This window comes from Phalacrocorax aristotelis, chromosome 8 (assembly GCF_949628215.1).
Source record: "Phalacrocorax aristotelis chromosome 8, bGulAri2.1, whole genome shotgun sequence".
Taxonomy (NCBI): domain Eukaryota; kingdom Metazoa; phylum Chordata; class Aves; order Suliformes; family Phalacrocoracidae; genus Phalacrocorax; species Phalacrocorax aristotelis.
This window is the reverse complement of record NC_134283.1, coordinates 36,259,229-36,282,019: the sequence shown is the minus strand read 5'-3', so window position 1 is coordinate 36,282,019 and position 22,791 is coordinate 36,259,229. Positions and strand designations below refer to the sequence as shown.

Genomic DNA, 22,791 nt, shown 5'->3' with positions numbered 1-22,791 from the left:
GTCCCATCCCATAATGAATGGCTGCAGCTGAGCATGGTCTGTGTGTCCAGGGCTCTGGCATTGTGGGGTGTCTTTTGTGTGGGGGGTGGGGTATCTTCTGGGTGGGGGATAACGTGTTGCCTTATTCTGTACCTGCCCACTGGGTGAGCAGGATTGTGAGCACGGAGCTGGTATCACCTGGGCATCACTGTGGGCTTGAGGCACTGTGTGTGCCCCCTGCCTCCTCCAGTGCCCCTCTCCCTGGGCCTAAAGGGCTGTCCCTCTGCTCTGAGGGACCCTGGATAGTCCCCAGGAGGGTGCTAGGCTCTGCCTTCCCCTGGCCAAGGCATGGGCACAGCTTGCTGCTCTGCAAGCCTGGGTGAGGGAGGGGGTACCAGAGCCCAGCTCTTCCCCAGGCTGAGCTGACCTGGAGCTGGTTGCCATCTCTCCTAAGCCCCTGTGCACCAGTGGGACGCAGGTCTGTCTTCTCAGGAGGACCAGCTACCCAGTGTCCCTGCAGGGTTGGTGCTGGGGCTCCAGCACAACATTGACTCCACACTGCCTGCCTCCAGCTGTGTTTGCTCACATCCCCTCCCATGGACACCTGCAGCACAGGTGGTATGAAGCTCATTTGCTTTCTAAGGGTTTATTGGTGCCAGACCTGCAGCTTCACAGCCCCTGTCTGTTGAGCCTTGGGAGTTTGCTGGCTCCTCCTTTCCATGGCCCATGTCCTCTGCTGTCCCTCCTGGCTGTCCTGACCCCGGCTGCAGAGGGGGCCCCCTTACTCCTTCCCTGTGCTCCAACACAGTCCAGCCCATGCTCTGTCCTTTACTCTTTTATTTGTGTTTTTGTTGGGTCTGTCCTTTTTCCCCCCCCCGCCTATTCAGGTTCTTGAGGTGGAGCTGCCTGCTTGGTTCCTGACAGTACTGCCTGTACTTCTGGCCTCTGCAGCTCTCCTCCAGGAGGGGATCCTTCTCCATCTCCTCCAGGGCCACCCAGGCAGCTCCGGCTCAGCCCAGGGTTGTGCTCTGTCCAGGGCAGCACTTCCAGCCTATCGCACCTCCCCATGAGCCCAGAGCTGGGGCCACTCATCCTCCACCGCTGTGTGGTGCCCGTGCTGGCTCGGTGGTGCCCCGCCTGCAGCTGGGGCTGCTGCCCGCACCTGGGGTTTGCAGAGAGCTGGTCCTGCAGAACAGTCTTGACTATGTCTCTGCTACTGCAGTTGGTTGAGGCATCTCTGGCCACAGCTCTGCAGGCAGGCAGTAGGACTGTGGCATCCGGAGCCCTTGGCTGCCTGTGGGGCAGCCGCATGGGATTTGCTGGGGTGTGCTGAGCCCTGCCCTGCTCTGGGATGCTGTCATGGCTGCACAGAGCTGTGTCCTGGGACTTGTCTGCCCTTTTCCAGGGCCACCAACCCTGCAGCTCCCTTGGGGCAACTGTGCTAGGGGTCTGTCCTTCACCACCCCCATTGCCCCCTGTGCCAGGCATACAGGGCATGGGAGATCCTGCCGGGGGGGGAGGTGGGAGCTCATCCCTGGCACGCAGCATGCCAGGCCATGTTCCTCTGTCGTTGTGTCACACACTGGCCCTGGGCTGCTTCTCTGCACAGGTACAAGGGAGATAGGATCCTGCTGCCTTCCCCTGTGGGGCACCTGGGGTGGGGGTTCTGCAGACCATGCTGGCCCCATGGCTTGCAGCAGGGCCAGGCAGGGAGGGGGGCACAGCAGTACGTGGGTGGCCGGTACACTCACGCCTTGGGTGCCTGCAGGGGGAGCCGGGGTGGGCCCCGAAGAGAGGACCCAGGCATAGGGGCTGCAGCCTGCCCTGCCCTACCCGGCAGCGGCCCGCACGGGCAGCGTGTGGCGCCGGGGAGCCCGGCTGCTGCCTGCACCGCCGGCCGCTCGCCACGCGATGGTGCCGCTCGCCCGCCTTGGCCAGCTCCGGCACGGCAGTGCTGGCAGCTTGCCCTGCCTGCAGTGGGGTGGCAGAGCTACCCCAGCCCCTCTCCCCGCGCCGGGTGAGAGGCAGGCAGGAGCCACGGAGGGAACACGGGTTGTGGGGCTGGCAGGCCTGAAGCTGGGGGGGGTGCGTGGAAGCATGTAGGGTGCCGAGAGCCCCATCCCACACACCATTAATGGCCCCTGTTTGTGTTCCCCCCAAGCTGTAGCAGCATGAAGTGGGTGAGGGCCAGGGGGTGCCTGTCCCTCTGCCCCTTCAACTCCTCCTCTGCCTGGCATGGCCACCCCATAGCCCCCCACCTGGCTCTGGGGCTGACACCCCCCCCATGCCACATCGGCACACTGTCCCTGTCCCCTTGTCCCCACAATGGGCACAGCAAGGCGGCTGTGCTCATGGGGTGCCCTGTGCCCTGCCATGATGGGAGGCCAAGGTTGCCTGGGGGTTGGTGGCAGAGGCTACCGCAAGGTGCCGTGGTTCATTGCCATTCACATGCAGCTGCAGTGGGATTTCATTTGATTGGAAAAGTAATAGGAGCCATTTATCTCTGTGGCTTTATGGGCTCCTGGCAGCCCCATTGCTGGGCCAGGGGTGGGGGGCTGACACCGGGTGCCCACCTGGAGCCTATCCTTTCGGGGTGCCATGGCCCCCATCCTTGGCTCCTGCACCTCGGGGTCCCTGCCTGGGGGGAGAAGGTTGCTGAGAGGCGAGGGGCACTCAGGGACCCCCCGGGTGGGCACAGCAGTGGCCAGGAGCAACCTGGAGAGTGCAGCAGTGCTAGGGCTGACCCCAGCCTGTCTCATGCTGGGCAGCTGTCCCAGCTGGCAGCTGAGCTGGCAGCCCTGTCAATAATTATAATTAAAAATTAATACTAATCAAAAGGGAGAGGCAGATGGCAGCAGACATGCAGCAGGGCTGCGGGTGGGGGGCACTGGAGCAAGGAGGGCCAGCAAGGACAGGGGTGGGGGCACCAGGAGAGCCATGGGGTGCATTGGGACAGGAAGGTCAGGGTGCTCTGGGACCTGGTAGGGTTGGGGGGTGCTGGGTAAGGGACCCATAGGGCACAGCAGGGATGAGGATGTGTCGCCAGGGTTACTGTGGGGCACAGCAGGGGTGGGGACAGCAGCACAGCACTGGCCTGGCACAGGGATGTGTCCCCCTCTCTAGGTGGGTGGCACAGGTTGGTGGTGCCAGGTGCCCACCCAGGGTCACCTTGCTGGCAGCTGGTGTGCTGGCCGCTGGCATGCAGCCAGGGCTGGGCGCTGCCGGTCTGTACTTCAGCTCGGCAGGCTGCCAGCCTGGCCTCTCCCTGCACCACCGGCTGGTGCTTCCGGCAGCAAGGACAGATCCTGCCTCCTGCCCCCAACACGCACCTGGTGCCAAGCTAAGTGTAGGTACCCACCCCACTGTGACCAATGGGTGCTGCAGAGTTAAAATCCCCCAAAGTAACTGGGGAAGGAGCTGCTGGCTCCCTGGTGTGTGGGCTGGGGAAGAACTGGCAGCACTGTCTCACAGTGGGAGTGGGCAGGCAGCGCGGCTGCTGGCGGTGGGGTTGTACCACCCTGTTCCCATGGTGCCTGCACCCACTTCCCTGCCCCATTGCCTGCCTGGGGAACCACAGGGATGCTCTGGGCCCTGGCAGGTGGGAAGTGGGCACGCAGGGGACCTCCAGCCCTGGGTACTGCCAGCATCCCAGGGGGGACAGGCCCCCACGAGGTGCCCTGTGCCCTCCCTGCCCAGCCTGCTGGGCCCTGCCGAGGGCACAGCCTGAGCTCATCCTCTATCCACGAGTACCATGTCATGTGAGGAGGGGTGCCCAGGGTGAGGGGTACCTACAGCACACTGTTCCCATGACAACCTCCCCGGAGAAGCAGCCAGAGCCAGAGAAGTGGGAGGCAAGGGGCCTCAGGACCCCTCCAAGCTCGGGCTCCTGCATGGCAGGACACAGCAGGGCACAGCAGAGGGGCTGTGCCCATGGGTCTTGCTCCAGCCTCAGACTCTGCCTGCCCCATCCTGCTCCCTACTTGCTGTCCCTGCAGCATGGGGCAGGCAGGCATGGCAGCGCTTGTGCTGCCCACCCACCTTGGGTTTGCATGGAGGGGCTTGCAGAGCAGGGTTTGCACAGCAGGGTTGGCGTGGAAAGGTCTGCACAGAGGGAAGGGGTTAAGTGCCTGCAGGGCTGTCCCCAGTGCCAGCAGCAGAGGTGGGGGAGGGGGAACAGTATCTCCTGCCCTGTGCTGCAGGGAGCCTGTACCTGAGGAGGGTCCCTTGCTGTCACTTCTCATCTGCGTGACAGTGGCAACCAGGCTCCTGCAACATGGCTGAGCACTCTCCTTCCCCCCACAGGGACCAGCTGGCACTTCCCACTTGGCAGACACAGGTGGGGGGAGCAGGTGGGTGGGATGGGGACAGGGACAGGAGCTGTGTGGCCACAGACCTGCAGGCATCAGACCTGCAGACATGGCTGTGGCACAGTGCTGTGGCAGGTTACAGGCAGAGCTGTCCCCACCACTATGCCCTGTGCCCCCCGGCCACCATCGCTCTGGGGTTTGCTCTGCTGGCCCTGTGCCATGGCCTGGGTGCCCCTTGGCTGGCTGGCATGTGCCCACGGGGCCTTGTACCTCCCTACCCAAGTTGTCCCTGAGCCTCCCCCATGGGCATAGTGCAACCCCTGCTCACAGGTCCATCCTTCAGCTCCCTGAGGCAACATCACGGGATTGGAGGCACCAACCTGCACGTCCCTTGACACAGATGCATCCCAATAGCTGGGAAAGGGGGGCTCCATTAGCACCCCCACATCCTTCCAGGACCAGCTGCTCTCTTGGCTCAGGGGGAGCAACCACCAGCCCAGCACCTGCTGGGGCACAGAGCACATGGTGGGCAGTGCTGCCATTGCCTGTCCTTTCCCTCCTAGCCCTGTGCACGCCGGTGTTCCCTTGCAAGGGGCTGGTGATGCTGCACCCCGCAGCCAACCCCCTGTCAGCACCCAGCCACAGGGCCGGCAGGCTGCCAGGCTCCCTGCCAGACTCCCTGCCCATCTCCCGGCCCACCCACCCCAGCACCACACCTCTGGCTGGGAGGGCTGGTGTTTCCTGGGCGGCCAATGCGCCCATCGATCCCGCACAGCTCCGCCGGCTGCTCTCCCACCACCCTGCTAATTAATTGTCATCTGCTGCTGCTGCTCTGAGAGCACCAGGCACCCGGGGTGCCTGGGCTGCCTGCACCCTGCCCTGCCTACAAGCTCACGGCCCCTGCCCCAGACATGATCTGGAAGCCTCATGGGAGCTGGTACCCACCTCAGACCCACGCCTGACCCACCTGTGCCACAGAGTGGGGGTCTGCGTCAGGCTGGGGAGGGGGTTGGCAGGTCCTGGGCTGAGGTGAGTGGCACACGGGGCTGAGGAGAGAGTTTGGGGACAGCACATGGTCCCTTTCAGCCCTGTCGGCTGCCATGTCCGTGACACGCTGCCGCTGCTCTGAACCATGCCTGCCCCAGCCTGCACCAGACCCCAGCTGGGCACAGGGGACAGGGACAGGGACACTGCCTTTGTGCTGGGCTGTAATGAGATTTCTGCTTGGCTGCCTGAATAGAAAATCCTAGCTGGAGGATGCAAAAAGCCTCCCTGAGCCCTGGCAGACTCCTGCCCCTGCCCACCCCAGGGCACCCAGAGGCGTTCCCGCCCCAGCACCCACAGTGCTGCCAGGGGACATCAGCACCAGCTCCAGCTGGGAGCACCTGCTGCGGTGGCTGGCACGAGGCACCCACGGGATGCACAAGCCAGCAGCTTCACTACCTATTCACCCCACTTCCCCCATCTCAGCCCCACGCTGACACCTGTACAGCCACTGCACGCCTGGGCTGGGGGTGCTAGGCACACCCTTGGGGACCCTGCACAATGCCACCATGCCCGGGTGCAGCTGCCAGCACCCCAGTGCCTCCGGCCACTGCCGCTCTCTGGTGACGTCCTGGTGCTGTGGCACCATGTCCACAGGACCCATGTGTGCAGGGCTGTGCCCTGGACCCTCCAACCCCCCCTTTCCCCCCACACCAGCAGCAAGTCCTTAAAAAGCAGGGAGCGGCTCTGTGGGCGCTGCGGGGTGCAAGGAGCGGGCTGTGCCGGGATGGACTTTGCTGTGTGTCTTAATGGAGTCCTTCCCACCCCCAGCACCATGCACTGTTAATCTACTCTTGCAAATGGCTAATTTTTAAAATCCTCTTATCAGAATTAGGTCCTCAACATCCATATTTATTTACTTTTCATTTTCATAATCTTTTTGTTCCTCATGCAGCTGGGGTTGCTCTTGGGCTCCTGGCTCTGTGGCCGAGAATCCCCATGCAGCATGAGGCCCAGGGTGTCCCACATGTGGTGTGCTGTGCTGTGCCATGCCATGCCATGCCATGCCATGCCATGCCATGCCACACTCTGGTGTGTGTCCCTTGCACAGCACACATGTTCCTCGCACCCTCGGCTCCACTGTTGACACCAGCAGTGCTGGTGCCCACTCCTCCCCGCCGGAGCACCCTCCTGGCCTCAGCACCCTGCACAGCCCAGTCCCTGTCAGGCACCGGGGTCCCGGCCACATCCTGCTCAAGGGGCCATGCATTATGTATTGTTTATTCATCAGCACCTTCCCCATTTGTTACTCAGTTAGGCAGACGGCATTTTTGCTAATACAATGGTGTTTAATATTCGACTTCCTTAAATACAACAAATGGATGGGGAGGCAGTGTGTGGGTGATCCATTATACATGAGCTCAAATACCTATTTAAATATTTGATGGGAATTTAGAAAATCTCAGGGCTGGCCTTGCCTTTGACTGCCAGGGCTGAGCAGGTGGTTGGGCATGGCACAGGCAGCGGCTCTGCCGGACCCGGCGATGGGTGGGAGCTCCTTTGCCTTGGTTGGCCCAGCCGGACATGGCACCTGGGGCACGTGGTAAGGGGGGAGCAGTGCCAGGGTGGTGCCATCCCCAGGAAAGTGGACCCCATGGAGCCCAGGTACCACTATCCGCTGGGTCATGCCCTTCCTCCACCTCTGCCCCAATCCCATTTCTTTTGGGAGAAAGTCCTGGCACAACAGCTACAGCACACGGCTAAGCAACAACCATGGCATGCTGGAGAAGAGAATTAATTTTTAATTCCATCTTAATTACTCTGAGTAATAATCCATTTACAGCACCCCGTGGGACCAGTGTTTCCAGCATCCACCCTGGGGTGCGGCAGTGGCGGGACACCCAGGTGCTGAGCGAGCATGCTGCACTGGGGGCACCAGTCCAGGCACCACGCTCCCCCCCTCAAAGCGCCTAAGTCCCATGGCTTCCCACATGCTGTGGCCCCTCATGTCACTGCAGCAAGTGGTTGGGGTCCCAGGTGTCCCCATGGGCACAGCCCAGGTTGGCACAGCACCGGTGGCAGCAAGGCTCAGGGCTCCAGTGGCTGTGGAGCAGGATCTAGCCCATCCAGCCCCTCAGCTCCTCCTTGGCAAGAGGGAGAGGGAGAGGGAGAAGAATTGAAAGTGATCTCCCCAATCTGTATTAATTAGAGTCTATTAACTCATCAGCGCGCCCTGCCGCTTCCAGACTGACGGCCTGGCGATGCTGGCCCACAGAGCAGGAGGGACACCCAGGGTGATGCCGCACGGCCTTGGCACAGCACCCATGTGGCACTGTGTGCCACAAGCACATGGTGGGGGAACCAGGCAAAGCTGGGACATGACCAGGCACCCCCAGTACCCCTGGGCAGGTGGCGGGGCAGGCAGGGTGCGGTGGGTGCCTTGGCGGTGGGAGTGTTGTTGCTGGCACCACTGGCGCAGCGCCAGGAACGGGAGCTGGAAGCTGTCCCGGGAGAGCGGTGCAAGGAGCAGATGGGGCTGGCACCACGACGGGGGCCCCAAGCCCCCTCCCTGCCAGCTGCACTGCCCCAGGGTGGCACTGTGCTGGGTGCCTTGGGGGCATAGGTGCCATCCGCACCAGGTAACCCACCTTCTTGCCCTGCCACAGCACCTGGTCAGGGGGTCTGGCCACCATGGGGGCCTGAGCTGGGGATCTGCGTGCGGAGCTCACCCCAGTTCCCATGGCACCCCCCTGGGAGCTCACGTGTGGCGCAGTGACTTCAGCAGGAGCAGATGGAGCCCGAGGAGTAAAAACATCCTGTTTCCATGCAAATGCCATCAGTAATAATGAGCCAGCCTGAAGGAGGGTTGTTATTGCTGTGCTGGGGCTCTGCCCACAGGGGGCTGGGTGTCTCCTTTGCCAGCTGGCCCCCACCAGTGCCCATGGGGGATGTGCTGGGGCAGCACTGCAGAATGGGAGTGGACACCCATGGGTGCCACCCTGCATGTGCTGCCCTGCCTGCACATGTGGCTGGTGCATAACTGTACCGGTACAGGAGGTCCCCAATAAGGGGGTAATGGCAGGACATGGTCCTGGCCTCACCCCAGGTCTGCGCTGGTGGTGGCCTCAGCACTGCCTGGTGCCGCCAGTGCTGCACCGGGGTGGATGGACACTGCAGCACAGCTGGTGCCACCCAGGAGAGCCACACTGGCTTCGCACCCACTTCAGCTCTTGAAGGCGCCAGAGCAGTTGTTAATTGTTCCTGGAGCTGCTAATGAAATTATCGCTGCGTGGTGCTGGGAGCCGCTGCCTGGCCCTGCCCTTGCCCAGCCCCTGCCACTAGTAACAGGGGGCTGCTTGGCACCGCTGGTGTAGGCTGTGGCTCCCATGGGGTTTGGGGAGCACCTTGGGCACCCTGACACAGCCTCACCCTCCTTCGCCCCTTGCCGCTTGCCCTCACTGCAATCTGCCTGCTGGTGGTGGCAGCACTGCTTGCTGGGCACCTTGGCTGGGTGGCACCGGTAACTGTGCCACCCCCCTGTGTGCAGGGATGGCGTGGGGAGGGAAGGGCTGCATCCTGCAGCCAGGACAGACCCCAGTCCCCTGGGAGAGGCCAGCCTGGCTCTGTGGCAGACCTCGGGACCAGACCCCCATGCACAGTGGTGAGGTGTGGCCCCGCAGGTGGCACATGTTCCTGCCAACGCGGTGGCCCCGCTTCTATGGTATTTGCCCAGCACAAGACACAGTGCTCACCCACTGCAGCCGTGGTGGCTGGAAGGCGCAGGACAGGGTGCTGGTGGGGACCCTTTTCTCCCGGGGTTGTCCACACACACACACGCACCGTGGGGTGCAAGGCTGGGCTGGGGGACCCCTGGGCATCACGTCGTCCAGGGAGGCAGCAGGGGCTCGGGGCAGAGAGGGGTGTGGTGTGGGTGCTGTGCCGGGGTGCGGGGTGCCCCGGGGTGGGGGAGGGTGTCGTGCTGGGGGGTGTACCGTGCTCGGGGGGGTGTGTGCAAACCAGGGGTGCCGCGCTGGGGGCTGCTGCGCTGGGGGCAGGGTGCAGGCCGAGGGGGGGGATGCAGAGGGGAGATGTGGGATGCGGTGGGGTGGGGTGGGGTGCGGTGCCGGGCGGGGGGCGGGGGCGGGGGGCGCGCCCAGCTGTTGCGCCGTCCCTTCCGCGGGCGGGTCCGCGCTCGCCGCCCCGCATTGGCGGCGCCCAGGCGGAGCGGAGCGGCGCGGCGGCGGGAGGCAGCTGCGGCGGGGCCGGGCCGGTGGCGGTGGCGGGGCCGGTGGCGCCATGGCCCGCTGAGGGCGCCGCGGAGCGCGGCCCGCCCTGCTCCCTCGCCCCGCAGCGCTCCGCGGGGCGCGCCATGGGTGCGCGGCCGCGCCGCCGCCGGGCCCCCGCCGCCGCCGCCGCCGCCGCCGCCGCGCCGGGGCCGCTCGGTGCCCTGCTCGCCGCTACTCTCCTCGCCGCCGCCGGTGAGTCACCGCCCGCCCTCCGCGGGCACTGGGCTCCGGGCGGGGAGGGTGGGAGCGGCGGGGACCCGGCACCGGGACCGGCACCGGGCGCTGGGCAAGGTCACCCGGGGAGCGGCGGCGGGCGGGCGTCCTGCAGGAAACCGGGTGCCCTCCCGGGGACGGGGTGCGGGGTGACCTGGGGCCGCTCCCGGTGCGGGGCGCCCCCCCGCTCGGCTCTGGGGTACCGGCGGGTGGGGGGGGGGTTCCGCGGGGTGCGGGTGCCCTTCCGGGGGGAGGGGGCGTGCGCCCTGCCCCACGGCGGGCACTGCCGCCCGCCGCTCCGTGCCCACGCATGACCGCACACGCGTGCCCAGCCGACACTCCCCCGGACGCTGCCCACCCTGGCGGGGCGGGGGGGCTGGCGCTCGCCGCCTCGCCGGCACGGCTCCGCTCCCCCGGGGCCCTGCCAGCGCCGGGCGCGGGTGTCCGCAGCGGTCCTGCCCCACGCGCAGCATCCCTGCCCCCCTGCACGGGGTCCCTGCCGTCCCCATCATATGGCCGAGACACGGGGAATCGTGGAGAGGGGCATAGCCTGGAGGAGTGCTGTCACCCTGCGGGGGTGCGCGGGGGTGACAGCGGCGTGGGGGTATGCGGGGCTGCGTCGGTGTTGCTGCAGACGCGGACGGGCCGGAGCCCGCCTGCCCCCGGCTCTGCCCACCCCAGGTGGGAGAGCGGGCTGGGCCGGACCCCCGGGGCTGAACGGCACCGGCTGCCGGGCCGGGGGGGCAGGGGAGGCGGCGGGTTCCCGGGGCTGGCGGCTGCTGGCAGGTGTCACGGCAGCCTGGAAGTGGCGGCTGCAGACAAAGGACCGGGCTGGGGGCGGGGAGCTGTGCGGGGCTGGACGTGCGGTCCACTCTGGCGAGGGGTCCGGGGGGGGCCCCTCTGCGCCCTGGGGGCCCGGCCCACCGACCCTCCAGCTGCTACCGGAGACATCCCCGAGCGTGGCCTCGGCGCGCTAGGCGGGCACGGCGGGCTGCAGCCCCCGTGCTTCCTGCACACGTCCTTCCCGGCCGGGCACCCCGGAGACCCCGCGCCCAGCGCTCCCACTACAGCCTCGTCTGCAGGGGCACATTGCAGAGCCGCCACGGTGGGTGGGCACCCTTCAGGGTGCAGGGGATCCTGTACGCAAGGTGCTGTGTATGCAGACCCCTGAGGCTGTAGCGACCCACAGACGGAGGCGGGGGGCAGTTGGACAGAGGGCGCACCAGGCCACCCCACACCGGCTCTGCCGCGGGAGGCACAGGGGGCCCAGCGGTGCCAACACCAGCTCAGGGCAGTGCGGCACAGGAGCTTGTCCCTGCTGCTCGCTTGGCAGACAGCTCAGAGCCGGCCGCGGCGCGACTGAGCCCAGCCACCCGCGTGGCCGCCGCTCAGCACAGATGTGGTAGGGCTGGGCCTCTGTGCACTAGGTTCTGGTCCAGCCTGGCATGGCATGGCGCAGCACAGCATGGCAGGGCACCCCTTCCCCAGGGGTGCCGAGGCATGGGCTGGGGACAGGGGAACCCAAGCAATGGGTCCCTGCCTGCAGGCATGGCAGAGCATCCCTGGTGCGGGCTGCCTGCTCTGCTGCCGGTGCCTACAGGGGAATGGCGAGAGCAGCAGCGAGGGCTGGGGCTTGCCCGCTGGCAGCAGTGCCAGGCAAGCACCTGGCGCATGGGGGCTGCTCGGCTCAACGGCTGCACTGGCGGGTGGGCAAGGGCACAGGGGCAGGGTCCTTCCCTGGAGCTACCCCTGGCCCAGCGCTGCCATGGGCCCTTCCCCTTCCCTTTGGCATCTGCAGCAACCAGTGCCAGGCCCCAAAGCATCTCCAGCCCCCAGGGTGGCACTCACCCCAGTGAGTGTGACCCACACCGGCACCTGCCCCAGCTCCTCTGGCCAGGGCAATGTGCTCTGCTCTCACCGTGCATGTGCCACATGGGGCTGCCGGCTTCACCAGGCTGCTGGTGACCCTCAGGATCCAGCGGGCAGCCCCTGACCACTGCACCCCACAACTTGGTGCCCCATTGCCTGGCGCCCCAGGTTGCTGCATCCCATCAGCACCCCACAACCTGCACCCGCTGGGCACTGGTGCCTCGGCAGGGCAGGCAGGACAGGCAGGGCAGTGGGCAGGGCTGGCGCGTGCCGGGTGTCCGGGAAGCTGCCGTGCCGGCTGTCAGCGCGAGCACGCGGCAGACGCAGCCCGCCCAGGGCTGTTTGTTCTGGCTCGGTGCCACGCAGGGCTGGCACTACATCAAACCGTGCAGAGCCAGGCAGGTGCTTGCGGGAGGGGACCAGAGTGATGGTGGTGCTGTCAGGCACCTCACAGCCGTGGGTGCAGCTGAGCACCCATCCTACCTGGGTGGTCAGCCGTGCCTGGGACCACTGCGAGGCTGGCGCTGGTGCCTGAGGGATAATGGCACTGGGGACCGTGCACTGTGCATGTCCCACCATGCCCTGCCCTGCACCCAGGGGTGCACCCTCAGTGCCAGCACTGCTCTGGCTGTAAGCACCATCACTGCCCCGTGCATCATGTGTCAGCCTGTGGGCAGGCTGGGGCGGGCTGGCTCCAGACAGTGCAAACTGGGACCCTGTCCTCATCCCAGTCAGTCTCAGTTGCCCAGTACCCCTTGTCCCTGCCACCTGCCTGCTCTTTGGGTGCTGCTCCCATGTGGGCAGATCACAGCTCACCCTGGCCTCCCCAGACCCTGCCCAGCCTGGGGCTCCTGCTTGCGGGATGGGGGTCTCAGATCCCAGCCCCCTCCAGCCAGCCCTTGCTGCAGCAGGGTTATGGGGTGCCAGGGCTGCCGTCACAGCCATGTGCCACCCATGAGTGGGAAGGGGAGAGGCCATGGTGCCGGAACCTGGCACCCAGGACCCCTGCATGGCTGGAGGGGCCTTCCCCAGCCCCCCATGTGGCTGCCCCCCCACGCTCCAGCACAGACCTGGGGCTGAGAGTGACCTTGACGCTCCTCCTGGCCATGCGGGGTCTCAGAGGGAGTGTTTGCTTTTCACTGTGAGTTAAACAAGAGCCAGCAAAGCTGCTCCGCTCCCTGGGCTCAGGACCTTAGTGACAGCCCTGGCACATGGGACGGGGCCAATCCTGTCCCCCCCACACCATCCCATTGCCAGGCTGGGCTGGGGGAGCTCCCCTGGTCCCCCACCAAGCCAGGGCCAGGACAGGAGCCTCTGCCTGTGCTGTGCTGCTGACGGGGACTGGCACTGCTTGCCACAGGTCCCACAGGCACACTGGGTCTGGGGGGGCTGTGGGTCTCAGTGGGCACTTGGGGCTGGCAGGGAACAGGGCTCTGTGTGTGCCACGGGGCTTAGAGGGGACCAGCTTCATGGGTGCCCGGGGAAGGGTGCTCGGCACTGAGTGCCAGGGCTGGTAGCCCCTAGGCAGGCAGAGGGGGTCCCTGTGGCAGGCTGCCACCCCTGGCTGCCTTTGCCGGCACCATTGTTCCCAGATCGTGGGCACAGGGCAATGTGTGCCAGGCTTGGGCATGCATGGGGCTGTGCAGCCCCCTTGGTGTGCTGGTGGGGCAGCCGCCCTGGCACATGCTAATTGCATGTATCGGGGAGAGTGTTATCAGCTCAAATCCATAATTAGGCAGCTCCATTGTCATGCAAACCCGCCTGACTAATTCATTCATAACGAGCACTCGCTTAATCAGTGCCCAGACACTGCCACACAGCGCGCTGGGAGACAGACACCCTCTGGCCCCTGCTGCCCCCACCCAGCAACCCCCCTGGCTGTGGGCTGGCACCCATGGGGCACACACCTGCAGGGCCAAGACAGTGGCCAGTTTGTGGAGTTGCGCCAGGAAATTGAGGACTTTGAGGATGTGGTCCTGGGCAGATGGGGGCAACCACGGGGACCCTGTGCCCGTTGGAGCACAGGGCACGTGTCAGCTCTCTGTGCCCATCGTTGCATTGTCCCTGGTGCTTGCCACGCGCCAGACTGGCTGGGAGCCGGGCCGGGCTGGCCGGTGTTGGCATCCAACCCTGCTGGCTCCCTGCCTGGCTGGGGCTGGCACCAGCACCTGGCTGGCATCACTGTGGGGGCTGCGCGGCATGGGAAGGTGGGTGCAGGGAGAGTGTTTGCTAATGCCCAGATGCTCCAGGTGAGCACTGGAAACACGATGGGCAGCTGGGCAGTGCCAGGCAATGCCACGGCCCCTGGCTGAGGGTCTCCCAGGGCAGCACCAGCTCATCGTGGCGCAGAGCGAGCCTCTCCTGGCAGGATGGTGGCCGTCTCAAAGCCTCATACAAGCTTTTTGATGGCAGTGAATCATGCCAGCTTCCCTCTTCTGTGTTCCTACAGACAGAAAAGTGCCAGTGGTAGGGATCCCCGTGTGTGGGGCAGCGGGCATGGCTGGCACACCCAGGCTCCTCTGGGCACAGCTGGGCATCCTCTGCCCTCCCCCAGCACAGCTGGGGGGGCGGGTACTGGCATCAAGGTCCCACCTCACCGCAAGGCAGCCAGTGCCAGGCAGGGGTGCAGGCAGGGGCCAGGGGCAGAGGGAGGCTGAGGCAGGGCTGCTGGGCCCAGCCAGGCAGTGGCATTCGGGGTGGACCTGTGCCATCAGAGTGCTCTCCCGCTGCAGGCAGCTGCATGCTCCCTTCTGGGGGCAGCTGTACTGAGCAGGCACACACTGGTGTGTTGGTGCCGGGGCTGGCGCTGCCGCAGCCACCGGTGGGCAGCCTCTCCTTGCCAAGAACACGCTGACCTTCCCAGCATGTCCCTGAAGCAGGCACCAAGGCACCCGCTGTGTTGCTCTCAGCACTGTTGGGGAGCATGGCGCTGGCACCAGGTGCAGCATCAGTCCCTCGAGGACCAGAGGGACCAGGCTGGCATGTGGTGGGTCCTGGCAGTGCCCCTCCATGCTGGCCAATGAAGCCTCCTGCAGTTTCTCTCTGCCCAGTAACACCAGTACACCTGCTGTTTCTGAAGCTGGGGGGCCCAGGTGCTATGGTGAGGGGCTGTGTGGCTACCGGGGTGGCAGCAGCTGGGGGATGCAAGGAGCAGGGGAGCTCTGTGCATGGGGAGAGGACTGAGAGCAGCTGGGAGTCCCGCAGTCCTGGGGTGAAAGCGGGTGCTCAGAGCCTGTAGCAGGGTGCCCCATCCCCTCTGTGCCTGGAGGTGGGTGCTGCAGCCCCGCTCCCTGGCCCAGCCCCCAGCACCTTGCCCTTCGCCAGGCCTGCTGGCACGCTCATTAGACCATGTGGGCAGGGGATAATTGATGATAAAGCCCTGTTTAATGCACTGGCTTTACCGGCCGTGATTTATCAGCGCTGGTAGCAAACCACGCTCCCAATTACCCCTTTGGCTGCCAAAACAGTGGCCAGCTGGGGCCGTGTCCCTGTCATGGTGCAGGGAGTGCTCCCAGGGGCAAGCGGGATCTCAGACCCACCGCCCCCCCAGTCCCTGTCCCCCATCTCTGCCCAAGTTCTCTGGTTCCCTTTGCCAAGGTGACATAAGCATCTCGCCTGTTTCCATGACAACACAGCGGCAGGTGAGCGGCGAGGCCGACGCGGTGCGGGAGCTGGCACGGTGCTGCGTGGGGGGCCGCTGCCCACGGGTTGCCTACGCTGCACCCACACCCACGGGCTGGGGGTGCCCACACTCTGTGGGGTGTCTGTGGCAGGGGGGCCCACTGTGCATGGGGATGTCTGCAGGGGGAGGGTGCACGTGGTGCTTGCTGTGCCTGCAGGGTACGGGGTACCCATGGGACATGGGGAGCCCGCAGGGCATGGGGCACCCACAGTGTGTGAGATAGCTGTGGTGTTTGGGATAGCTGTGCTGCATGGGGTGCCTGCGGTGCATTGGGTGCCCAATGTGCATGCAATGCCCGTGGTGCACATGGTACCTGTTACACATGGGGTGCCCATGGTGCACAGGGCACCCACACTGCAGCCTCTCTACTCCCTCGCCAGGGTTCCAGGCCATCTCCGGCCTCCTGGATGTGCCGCATGGCTTTGTCCACGACCGCACCACAGCGCAGAGCCCTGCTGGTGCCCAGCATGGTGCCAAGCAGCAGGACAGCATCCCTCCCAGGGGCTCTGCAGGGTGCCTGACAGCCCCCCGGCTCTGCTGCTTGCTGCATGTCCCCAGCTTCATTTGCTGCCCATGGTCCCACCCTGCCCACAAGGCTCCCAACACCCCACTTGGGTGGGCAGCTGTGGGGGGCCCATCCTGACTCCCCCATGCATCACTGCTGGCCCCAGCCTTCCTGCACCCCTCCGCTCAGCCGTGCTGGATAAACTTACAGCTTGGCAACCACTGTACTCCTTTCACATGTGATTAAAAGGCCGGTCCCCACAGCACCGCTCCCCCATTCACTCAGTGTGCCCCCCACAGCTGCCCGGGTGGGAGGCAGCAGTGGAGCTGTGCAGCGGCAAACATGGTATTTAGTAAATAAATCGGGTTGCCTTTCTGCCCACCTCAGCCCCTTGGCCGGTGCAGTGCAGAGCCCCACGTGCCAGTGCAGGCAGCGCGGCATGGGCACTCAGGGGTGCCGAGCGGGAGGCACGGCAGTGCAAGTCATGGGTGCTGCGGTGAGCTGTGCCGCAGCCAGCACTGGGGACGGCACCATGCCGGGGACCGCAGTGCCTGTCCGCGCCGTGACCCCCCAGGGCAGCCCCGGGCTGCGGCTGGGGGGGGTCATTAAACCAGTGAAATATGAAATGCCTGTATATCCCCGACAGGGGTTTTAATTAAATTAATTGCCAGCGACATTGTAAAAGTGCTGATGGGGTAATAACTGGCGCGTTATGGTGGCCGTTTATCTTCCCCGCGTAAATTAGCTGCCGCACCTTGCCCGTCCTGGCGGGCATCGCGGCGGGCTCACTCGGCACCCGCTCCCCAGCTCAGAAGGGCCTGATCCAGCTGTGGGGAGCAGCAGGGCCCGGAGCCCCCTGGGGGACTCACCCAGGGCCCAACAGACCCCTGTGTCCCCTGTGTCCCTGTCCCTTTGGCACAGATAGCTGTGCCAGGCTGGAGCTGGCCGGGGTGAGCACAGGCAACAGGGGTCCTGTGGGAGCATGGGGGGCAGCAGGCGGTTGCCAAACGAAGGCACTTAATTACTGCGCATTCCATCCCATTTAATTGCTTATTAAATCCTAACCAGCCAATTAGCAGCAGCAATTACAGCTTCATTCAGTGACACAATCGCTATTTTATCGTTTGTTAATCACATGCTTATTTAGGGCCCTGGTTTATTAACTCTTTCCACAGCAGGTGCCGGTGGGGCGGGGGGAGCGGGGGCACCTGCCCATGTCTGGGCGGGGGGATGCAGGTGCCACAGGACTGTGTCACATGCCATGTCCCCAGCACTGCTGTCCCCATGAGGACCCTGCCCTGGTGCGTGGTACCTGCAGTCCCCAAGCAAGGCTGGGGGATGCCCAATCCCCCAAAGGACCTGTGTGCAATCCTGATCTGCCCTCGCCACCCTGGAGACGCTGGGGACAGCCAGACCCTGTGTGCCATGCCCGCACCCACTCTGAGGTGGGTGCCAGTGGCACACGACAGGGTGCTCCACTGTGCCACCCTGCCGTGTCACCAGGGCATGGGGTGCACACCCCACCGCTCACCCTACATCCCTGTGCCACCCTAGGGCACAGTGGGGCAGGATGCAGCCAGCACCTGCCAGCACCTTGCAGCATGCTAGGGAGGGGGGGCAGCAGGCGCCCTGGGAGGTGTGAGCGATGGCCCTTGTTGGTCACACTACATTTCCTTTTCATTAGTGCTAAGTGCGGACATGAGGGATCGGCACGGGTTCAGTGGGCGCAGCCACCACGCGGCTGCTCTCCCTGATGGATGGCGGGGCTGGGAGGGGGCTGCTGCATCACCAGTGGTGGTGGGCGGCGGCGGGGCACAGGGCTACATCAGGGTGGGCGATTGCTCAGCCCAGGCATGCTGTAGGTGGCCAAGCCCCCGTCTCCCCACAGGTGCTCAGCAAAGCGCGACCGTGGCCAACCCAGTGTCCGGCGCATCCCCAGACCTGCTGCCGCACTTCCAGCTGGAGCCAAAGGATGTCTACATCGTGAAGAACAAGGCAGTGAGCCTGGCCTGCCGCGCCACCCCTGCCACCCAGATCTACTTCAAGTGCAACGGCGAGTGGGTGCACCAGGGGGACCACATCACACAGCACAGCACTGACCGTGGCACCGGTGAGCACCGATGGGAGGGATGCCACTGGCCCTGGTCATGGGGAGCTATATGTGCTGCTCTTGGTGGGAGGATTCCGTGGGAATGGGGCCACAGGGATTGCTCCCGGCATGCTGGTGCTGACGTGCCGCCTGCCGGTGGCAGGGCTGCCAGTGATGGAGGTGCGCATTGAGGTCACCCGCCAGCAAGTGGAGAAGATATTTGGGCTGGAGGAGTACTGGTGCCAGTGTGTGGCCTGGAGCTCCTCTGGCACCACCAAGAGCCAGAAAGCCTTCGTGCGGATTGCCTGTGAGTGTCTGTGGGTGCCCGGATGGGTCGTGGGGTGCTGCCCCTGTCCCCCCTGTCACCCCTGCACCTCCCCAGATCTGCGCAAGAACTTTGAGCAGGAGCCAACAGCCAGGGAGGTTTCCATCGAGCAGGGCGTTGTGCTGCCATGCCGCCCTCCTGAGGGCATCCCCCCTGCTGAGGTGAGCCTCTTCGGTCCAGCAGGTCAGGATGCGGCTGGGGGTGGCCCTTGCCCGTGGGGATGTCGTGGGTGCTCCCCAAGGGGGTGGCCCAGTCGGGCGCCCGGTGACATTCCAGTGCCTCACAGGTGGAGTGGCTGCGCAATGAGGAGCTGGTGGACCCGGCGCTGGACGCCAACGTCTATGTGACACCGGAGCACAGCCTGGTGCTGCGGCAGGCCCGCCTGGCTGACTCTGCCAACTACACCTGCGTGGCCAAAAACATTGTGGCCCGTCGCCGCAGTGCTTCCGCTGCCATCACCGTCTATGGTACGGCCCCACTGCACCTGTCCCTGCCATGCTGCCCTGGTGTTGCCCTCCTTGTCCTGTCCCTCCCCGTGTGCCCCATCCCAGTGAGGTGCTGACAGGTCCCTCTCCACCCAGTGAACGGCGGCTGGTCGACGTGGACACAGTGGTCGGGCTGCAGCACCAGCTGTGGACGGGGCTGGCAGAAGCGGAGCCGGACCTGCACCAACCCCACGCCCCTCAACGGGGGGGCTTTCTGTGAGGGCCAAAATGTGCAGAAAACCGCCTGCACCACCCTCTGCCCAGGTACCCACCCTGCCTGGGGCACCGCTGCCACACCCACCGTGCCGATGCTGCACTCCCCGCTGCACCCGTCACAGTCCCTGTCCTCCCAGGTGTCTTGTCCTCTCACCCCCCGTGTGTCCGTCTCTGCCGGCCCCGGGGCAGGGGAGGGGGATGGCAGCGGGGTGCTGACCCCCGGCTATGCCCGCAGTGGACGGTGCCTGGTCGGAGTGGAGCAAGTGGTCAGTGTGCGGGGCCGAGTGCACCCATTGGCGGAGCAGGGAGTGCTCGGAGCCAGCACCACGCAACGGGGGCCAAGGTTGCCATGGCCCTGAGTTGGACACCCGCAACTGCACCTCTGAGCTCTGCAGCCACGGTGAGCGCGGCAGGGATGGTGGGGGTGCCCCCAGGATGGGTGCACAGGAGATGCCCATGGGTGCTGATGCCCTGCCCTGTGCAGCTGCCCCTGGTGCAGAGGACGTGGCGCTGTACGTGGGGCTGGTGGCTGTGGCCGTGTGCCTGGTGCTGCTGCTGCTGGTGGGGGTGCTGGTGTACTGCCGCAAGAAGGGGGGCCTGGACGCCGATGTGGCTGACTCCTCCATCCTCACCGCCGGCTTCCAGCCCGTCAGCATCAAGCCCAGCAAGGCCGGTGAGCAAGGGCTGCAGGGATGGGGTTGTGCAGCTGTGCTGGGACATGGTGTCCCTTGGGACCTGGGGGCAGCCATGCCCCTAGGAGGACCCTGGGAAGGGGCTGTGCACTCCGTGGGATCCCTGGTCTTGAGTGGGGGCTCTGTGCCCTATGGGATCCCTGATCTAGGGACAGGGATGCTGTATCTTAAAGGGTTCCTGACTGTGAGGTCAGTGCTTTGTGCCCCAGAGGGTCCCTGACTATGGGTGGGGTCTCTGTGTCCTGTAGGGTCCCTGGTCCCTATAGGACCTGTGCCCTGGGTTTGTGCTGTGTGCTCCAGAGACCCCAGGGGTGACTGTGCCTCAAGGTTCTGTGCCATGGGGCAGAGCTTTGATGCCTTTTGGAGCCTCGGGGGTGGCTGTGCCTCATGGGGTCCTTACTGTGGGGCAAGCGCTCTGTGCGCAGTGTTCCCTGGGGCTGGCTGTGCCACTGTGTTGCTGGCAGGGACGCTCCCCCCTTGCTCTGCTCTGGTGCCACAGCCCCCTGCTCTGTGCCACAGACAACCCCAGCCTGCTCACCATCCAGCCTGACCTTGGCACCGCCACCATGACATACCAGGGCTCACTCTGCCCACGCCAGGATGGCCCTGCCAAGCTCCAGTTGCCCAATGGGCACCTGCTGAGCCCACTGGGTGCTGGGCGGCACACGCTGCACCACAGCTCACCCGCCGCCGAGGGTGCTGACTTCGTGGCCCGGCTCTCCACCCAAAGCTACTTTCGCTCCCTGCCCCGTGGCACCACCAACATGGCCTATGGCACCTTCAACTTCTTGGGGGGTCGGCTCATGATCCCCAACACAGGTACAGCAGGGTGGGTGCAGGATGCCGGAGAATCAGTCAGTGCGGGTGGGTCCCCATGGGGCTCACCCTGCCCCCCCTCCACCCAGGGATCAGCCTGCTCATCCCACCCGATGCCATCCCACGGGGGAAAATCTATGAGGTCTACCTGACCCTGCACAAGCAGGAGGAGGTGAGGTAGGTGCCGAGAGCAGGGCTGCCAGGGTCCAGGGCTGCCAGGGGGGGCTGGCTGCACTCAGCTGCCCCCATTGCTGCCCCAGGCTGCCCCTGGCTGGCTGCCAGACACTGCTGAGCCCCATCGTCAGCTGCGGCCCCCCTGGGGTCCTCCTCACCCGCCCTGCCATCCTGGCCATGGGTCACTGCGTGGAGGCCAGTGCTGAGAACTGGAGCATCCGGCTGAAGAAGCAGTCATGTGAGGGCACGTGGGAGGTGAGTGCCCACCGTGTGGCTTGAGGGGGGTTGGGGTTGGTGCGGGGAATGCCTGTATCCGGGATGCATCTCTGCCTGGGTGTTGCAGGATGTGCTGCAGCTGGGCTCAGAGCCATGCACAGAGCTCTACTACTGCCAGCTGGAAGCACAGGCTTGCTACATCTTCACGGAGCAGCTGGGGCGCTTTGCCCTGGTTGGAGAGTCCCTCAGCATGGCAGCCTCCAAGCGCCTCAAGCTGGTCCTGTTTGCACCAGCCGCCTGCCCCTCACTCGAGTACAACATCCGCGTCTACTGCCTCAGTGACACTCAGGATGTCCTCAAGGTACCAGGGGGTCCCCATGTAACCCCCACCCCCCATCCCGGCTCAGGGTGAGGGCCATGGAAGCAGGGCTGGGCTCCTGGGGTATAGCAGCTCCTGCTCAAACACTGGCTGTGCTGGCAGGAGGTGATCCAGCTGGAGAAGCAGCTGGGGGGACAGCTGATTGGAGCCCCCAGGGTGCTGCACTTCAAGGACAGCTACCACAACCTGCGCCTCTCCATCCATGACATGCCCAGCTCCCTCTGGAAAAGCAAGCTCCTTGCCAGCTATCAGGTGAGGAGCCTGGCCAGTGGTTGGGAATGGGGGGGGTGTCCCTGACTCCCTGACCCCCCACACCCATCAACCTACCGCAGGAGATCCCCTTCTACCACATCTGGAGTGGGCTGCAGCCCTTCCTACACTGCACCTTCACCCTGGAGCGCCTGAGCCCCAGCACCTGCGAGCTGGCCTGCAAGATCTGGGTCTGGCAGGTGGAGGGTGATGGGCAGAGCTTCACTGTCAACTTCAACATCGCCAAGGTGAGGGCAGGACTGGGGGGCACCCAGGGTTGACCCCGGGATGGGCTCACATCCCCTGTGCCTGGTGCTCTCCCCTAGGACACAAGGTTTTCGGACTGGCTGGTCCCTGATAGCGAGGTGGGCGCCCCAGCCCTCGTGGGCCCCAGTGCCTTCAAGATCCCCTTCCTCATCCGCCAGAAGATCATCAGCAGCCTGGACCCACCAGGCACCCGAGGAGCCGACTGGAGGATGCTGGCCCAGAAGCTCAACCTTGACAGGTAGCCTGGGATGGGGACAGCGCTGGGGATGGTGTAGCACTGGATGGGGACAGGGTGCTTCTGGCCTCATCTTGCACCTATGGATGGTGTGCAAGGTGAAGGCAGCATGGGGCTGGTCCCAGGGTGCAGAGCCATCCCTGTGCCCTGACATGGTCCATCTGTCCCTCCCCAGCCATCTCAGCTTCTTCGCCTCGAAGCCCAGCCCAACTGCCATGATCCTCAACCTGTGGGAAGCACGGCACTTCCCCAACGGCAACCTCTCACAGCTGGCCGCAGCTGTGGCCGAGGTGGGCAAGCAGGACGGTGCCCTCTTCACCGTCTCCGAGGCCGAGTGCTGAGTCCGATGTGGGGGGCCCAACCCCACTTCTGGGGGACTGCCACCATAGGGCAGCAGGGGCCCTGGCTGGCCCCCAGGCCCCCACTGCCCCACAACCAAGGGAAGGGTTGCCCGGCCCCCTTGCAAGAGAGGGCTGCCCGTGCCCCACGGCAGATGGCCCCTCCCCCAGCACTGCAATGGGGCTCAGCCCGGCCCCGGGGATCCCACAGCCCCGTGGCAGGGGACCGGGGGACACTGGGTGTGCGTCATGCGTGCGGTGCCGTCGTGCTGTCTGCGTGTGGGGCTAGGTGGCCGCAGGCCCCGTGCCGTGTTGTGTAAAGACCGTTTTTTTAATTCTGTATTAAGTGCATTCAAGTATTTACACTTGGCCTTATGTACATAGCGGTGCCGCGGGCGGGGGGTCTGCCGGACGTGAATGTAAATAAATTCGATATATATTGCTACGTGGGGCTGTGCCCAGCCATGTGCTGCCCCCTCCACCGT

The 22,791-nt window shown here is 65.1% G+C and overlaps 1 protein-coding gene across 2 annotated transcripts; it reads left to right on the top strand.

Moving 5' to 3' along the window:
• Positions 1 to 9,485: 9,485 nt before the first annotated feature.
• On the top strand, positions 9,486 to 22,751 carry UNC5A (unc-5 netrin receptor A). Of its 2 annotated transcripts, XM_075102519.1 has the most exons (16): positions 9,486 to 9,748; positions 17,714 to 17,935; positions 18,078 to 18,221; positions 18,297 to 18,400; positions 18,526 to 18,706; positions 18,821 to 18,988; positions 19,176 to 19,340; positions 19,425 to 19,613; positions 20,152 to 20,451; positions 20,538 to 20,625; positions 20,709 to 20,877; positions 20,966 to 21,199; positions 21,320 to 21,469; positions 21,550 to 21,714; positions 21,793 to 21,971; positions 22,144 to 22,751. In XM_075102519.1, the coding sequence occupies exons 1-16, from the start codon at positions 9,640 to 9,642 to the stop codon at positions 22,307 to 22,309; spliced, it is 2,733 nt and encodes a 910-aa protein (XP_074958620.1). In that variant the 5' UTR covers positions 9,486 to 9,639; the 3' UTR covers positions 22,310 to 22,751. The 2 variants fall into 2 exon arrangements, with proteins under 2 accessions (XP_074958620.1, XP_074958621.1); XM_075102520.1 differs by lacking the exon at positions 18,821 to 18,988.
• Positions 22,752 to 22,791: the final 40 nt, after the last annotated feature.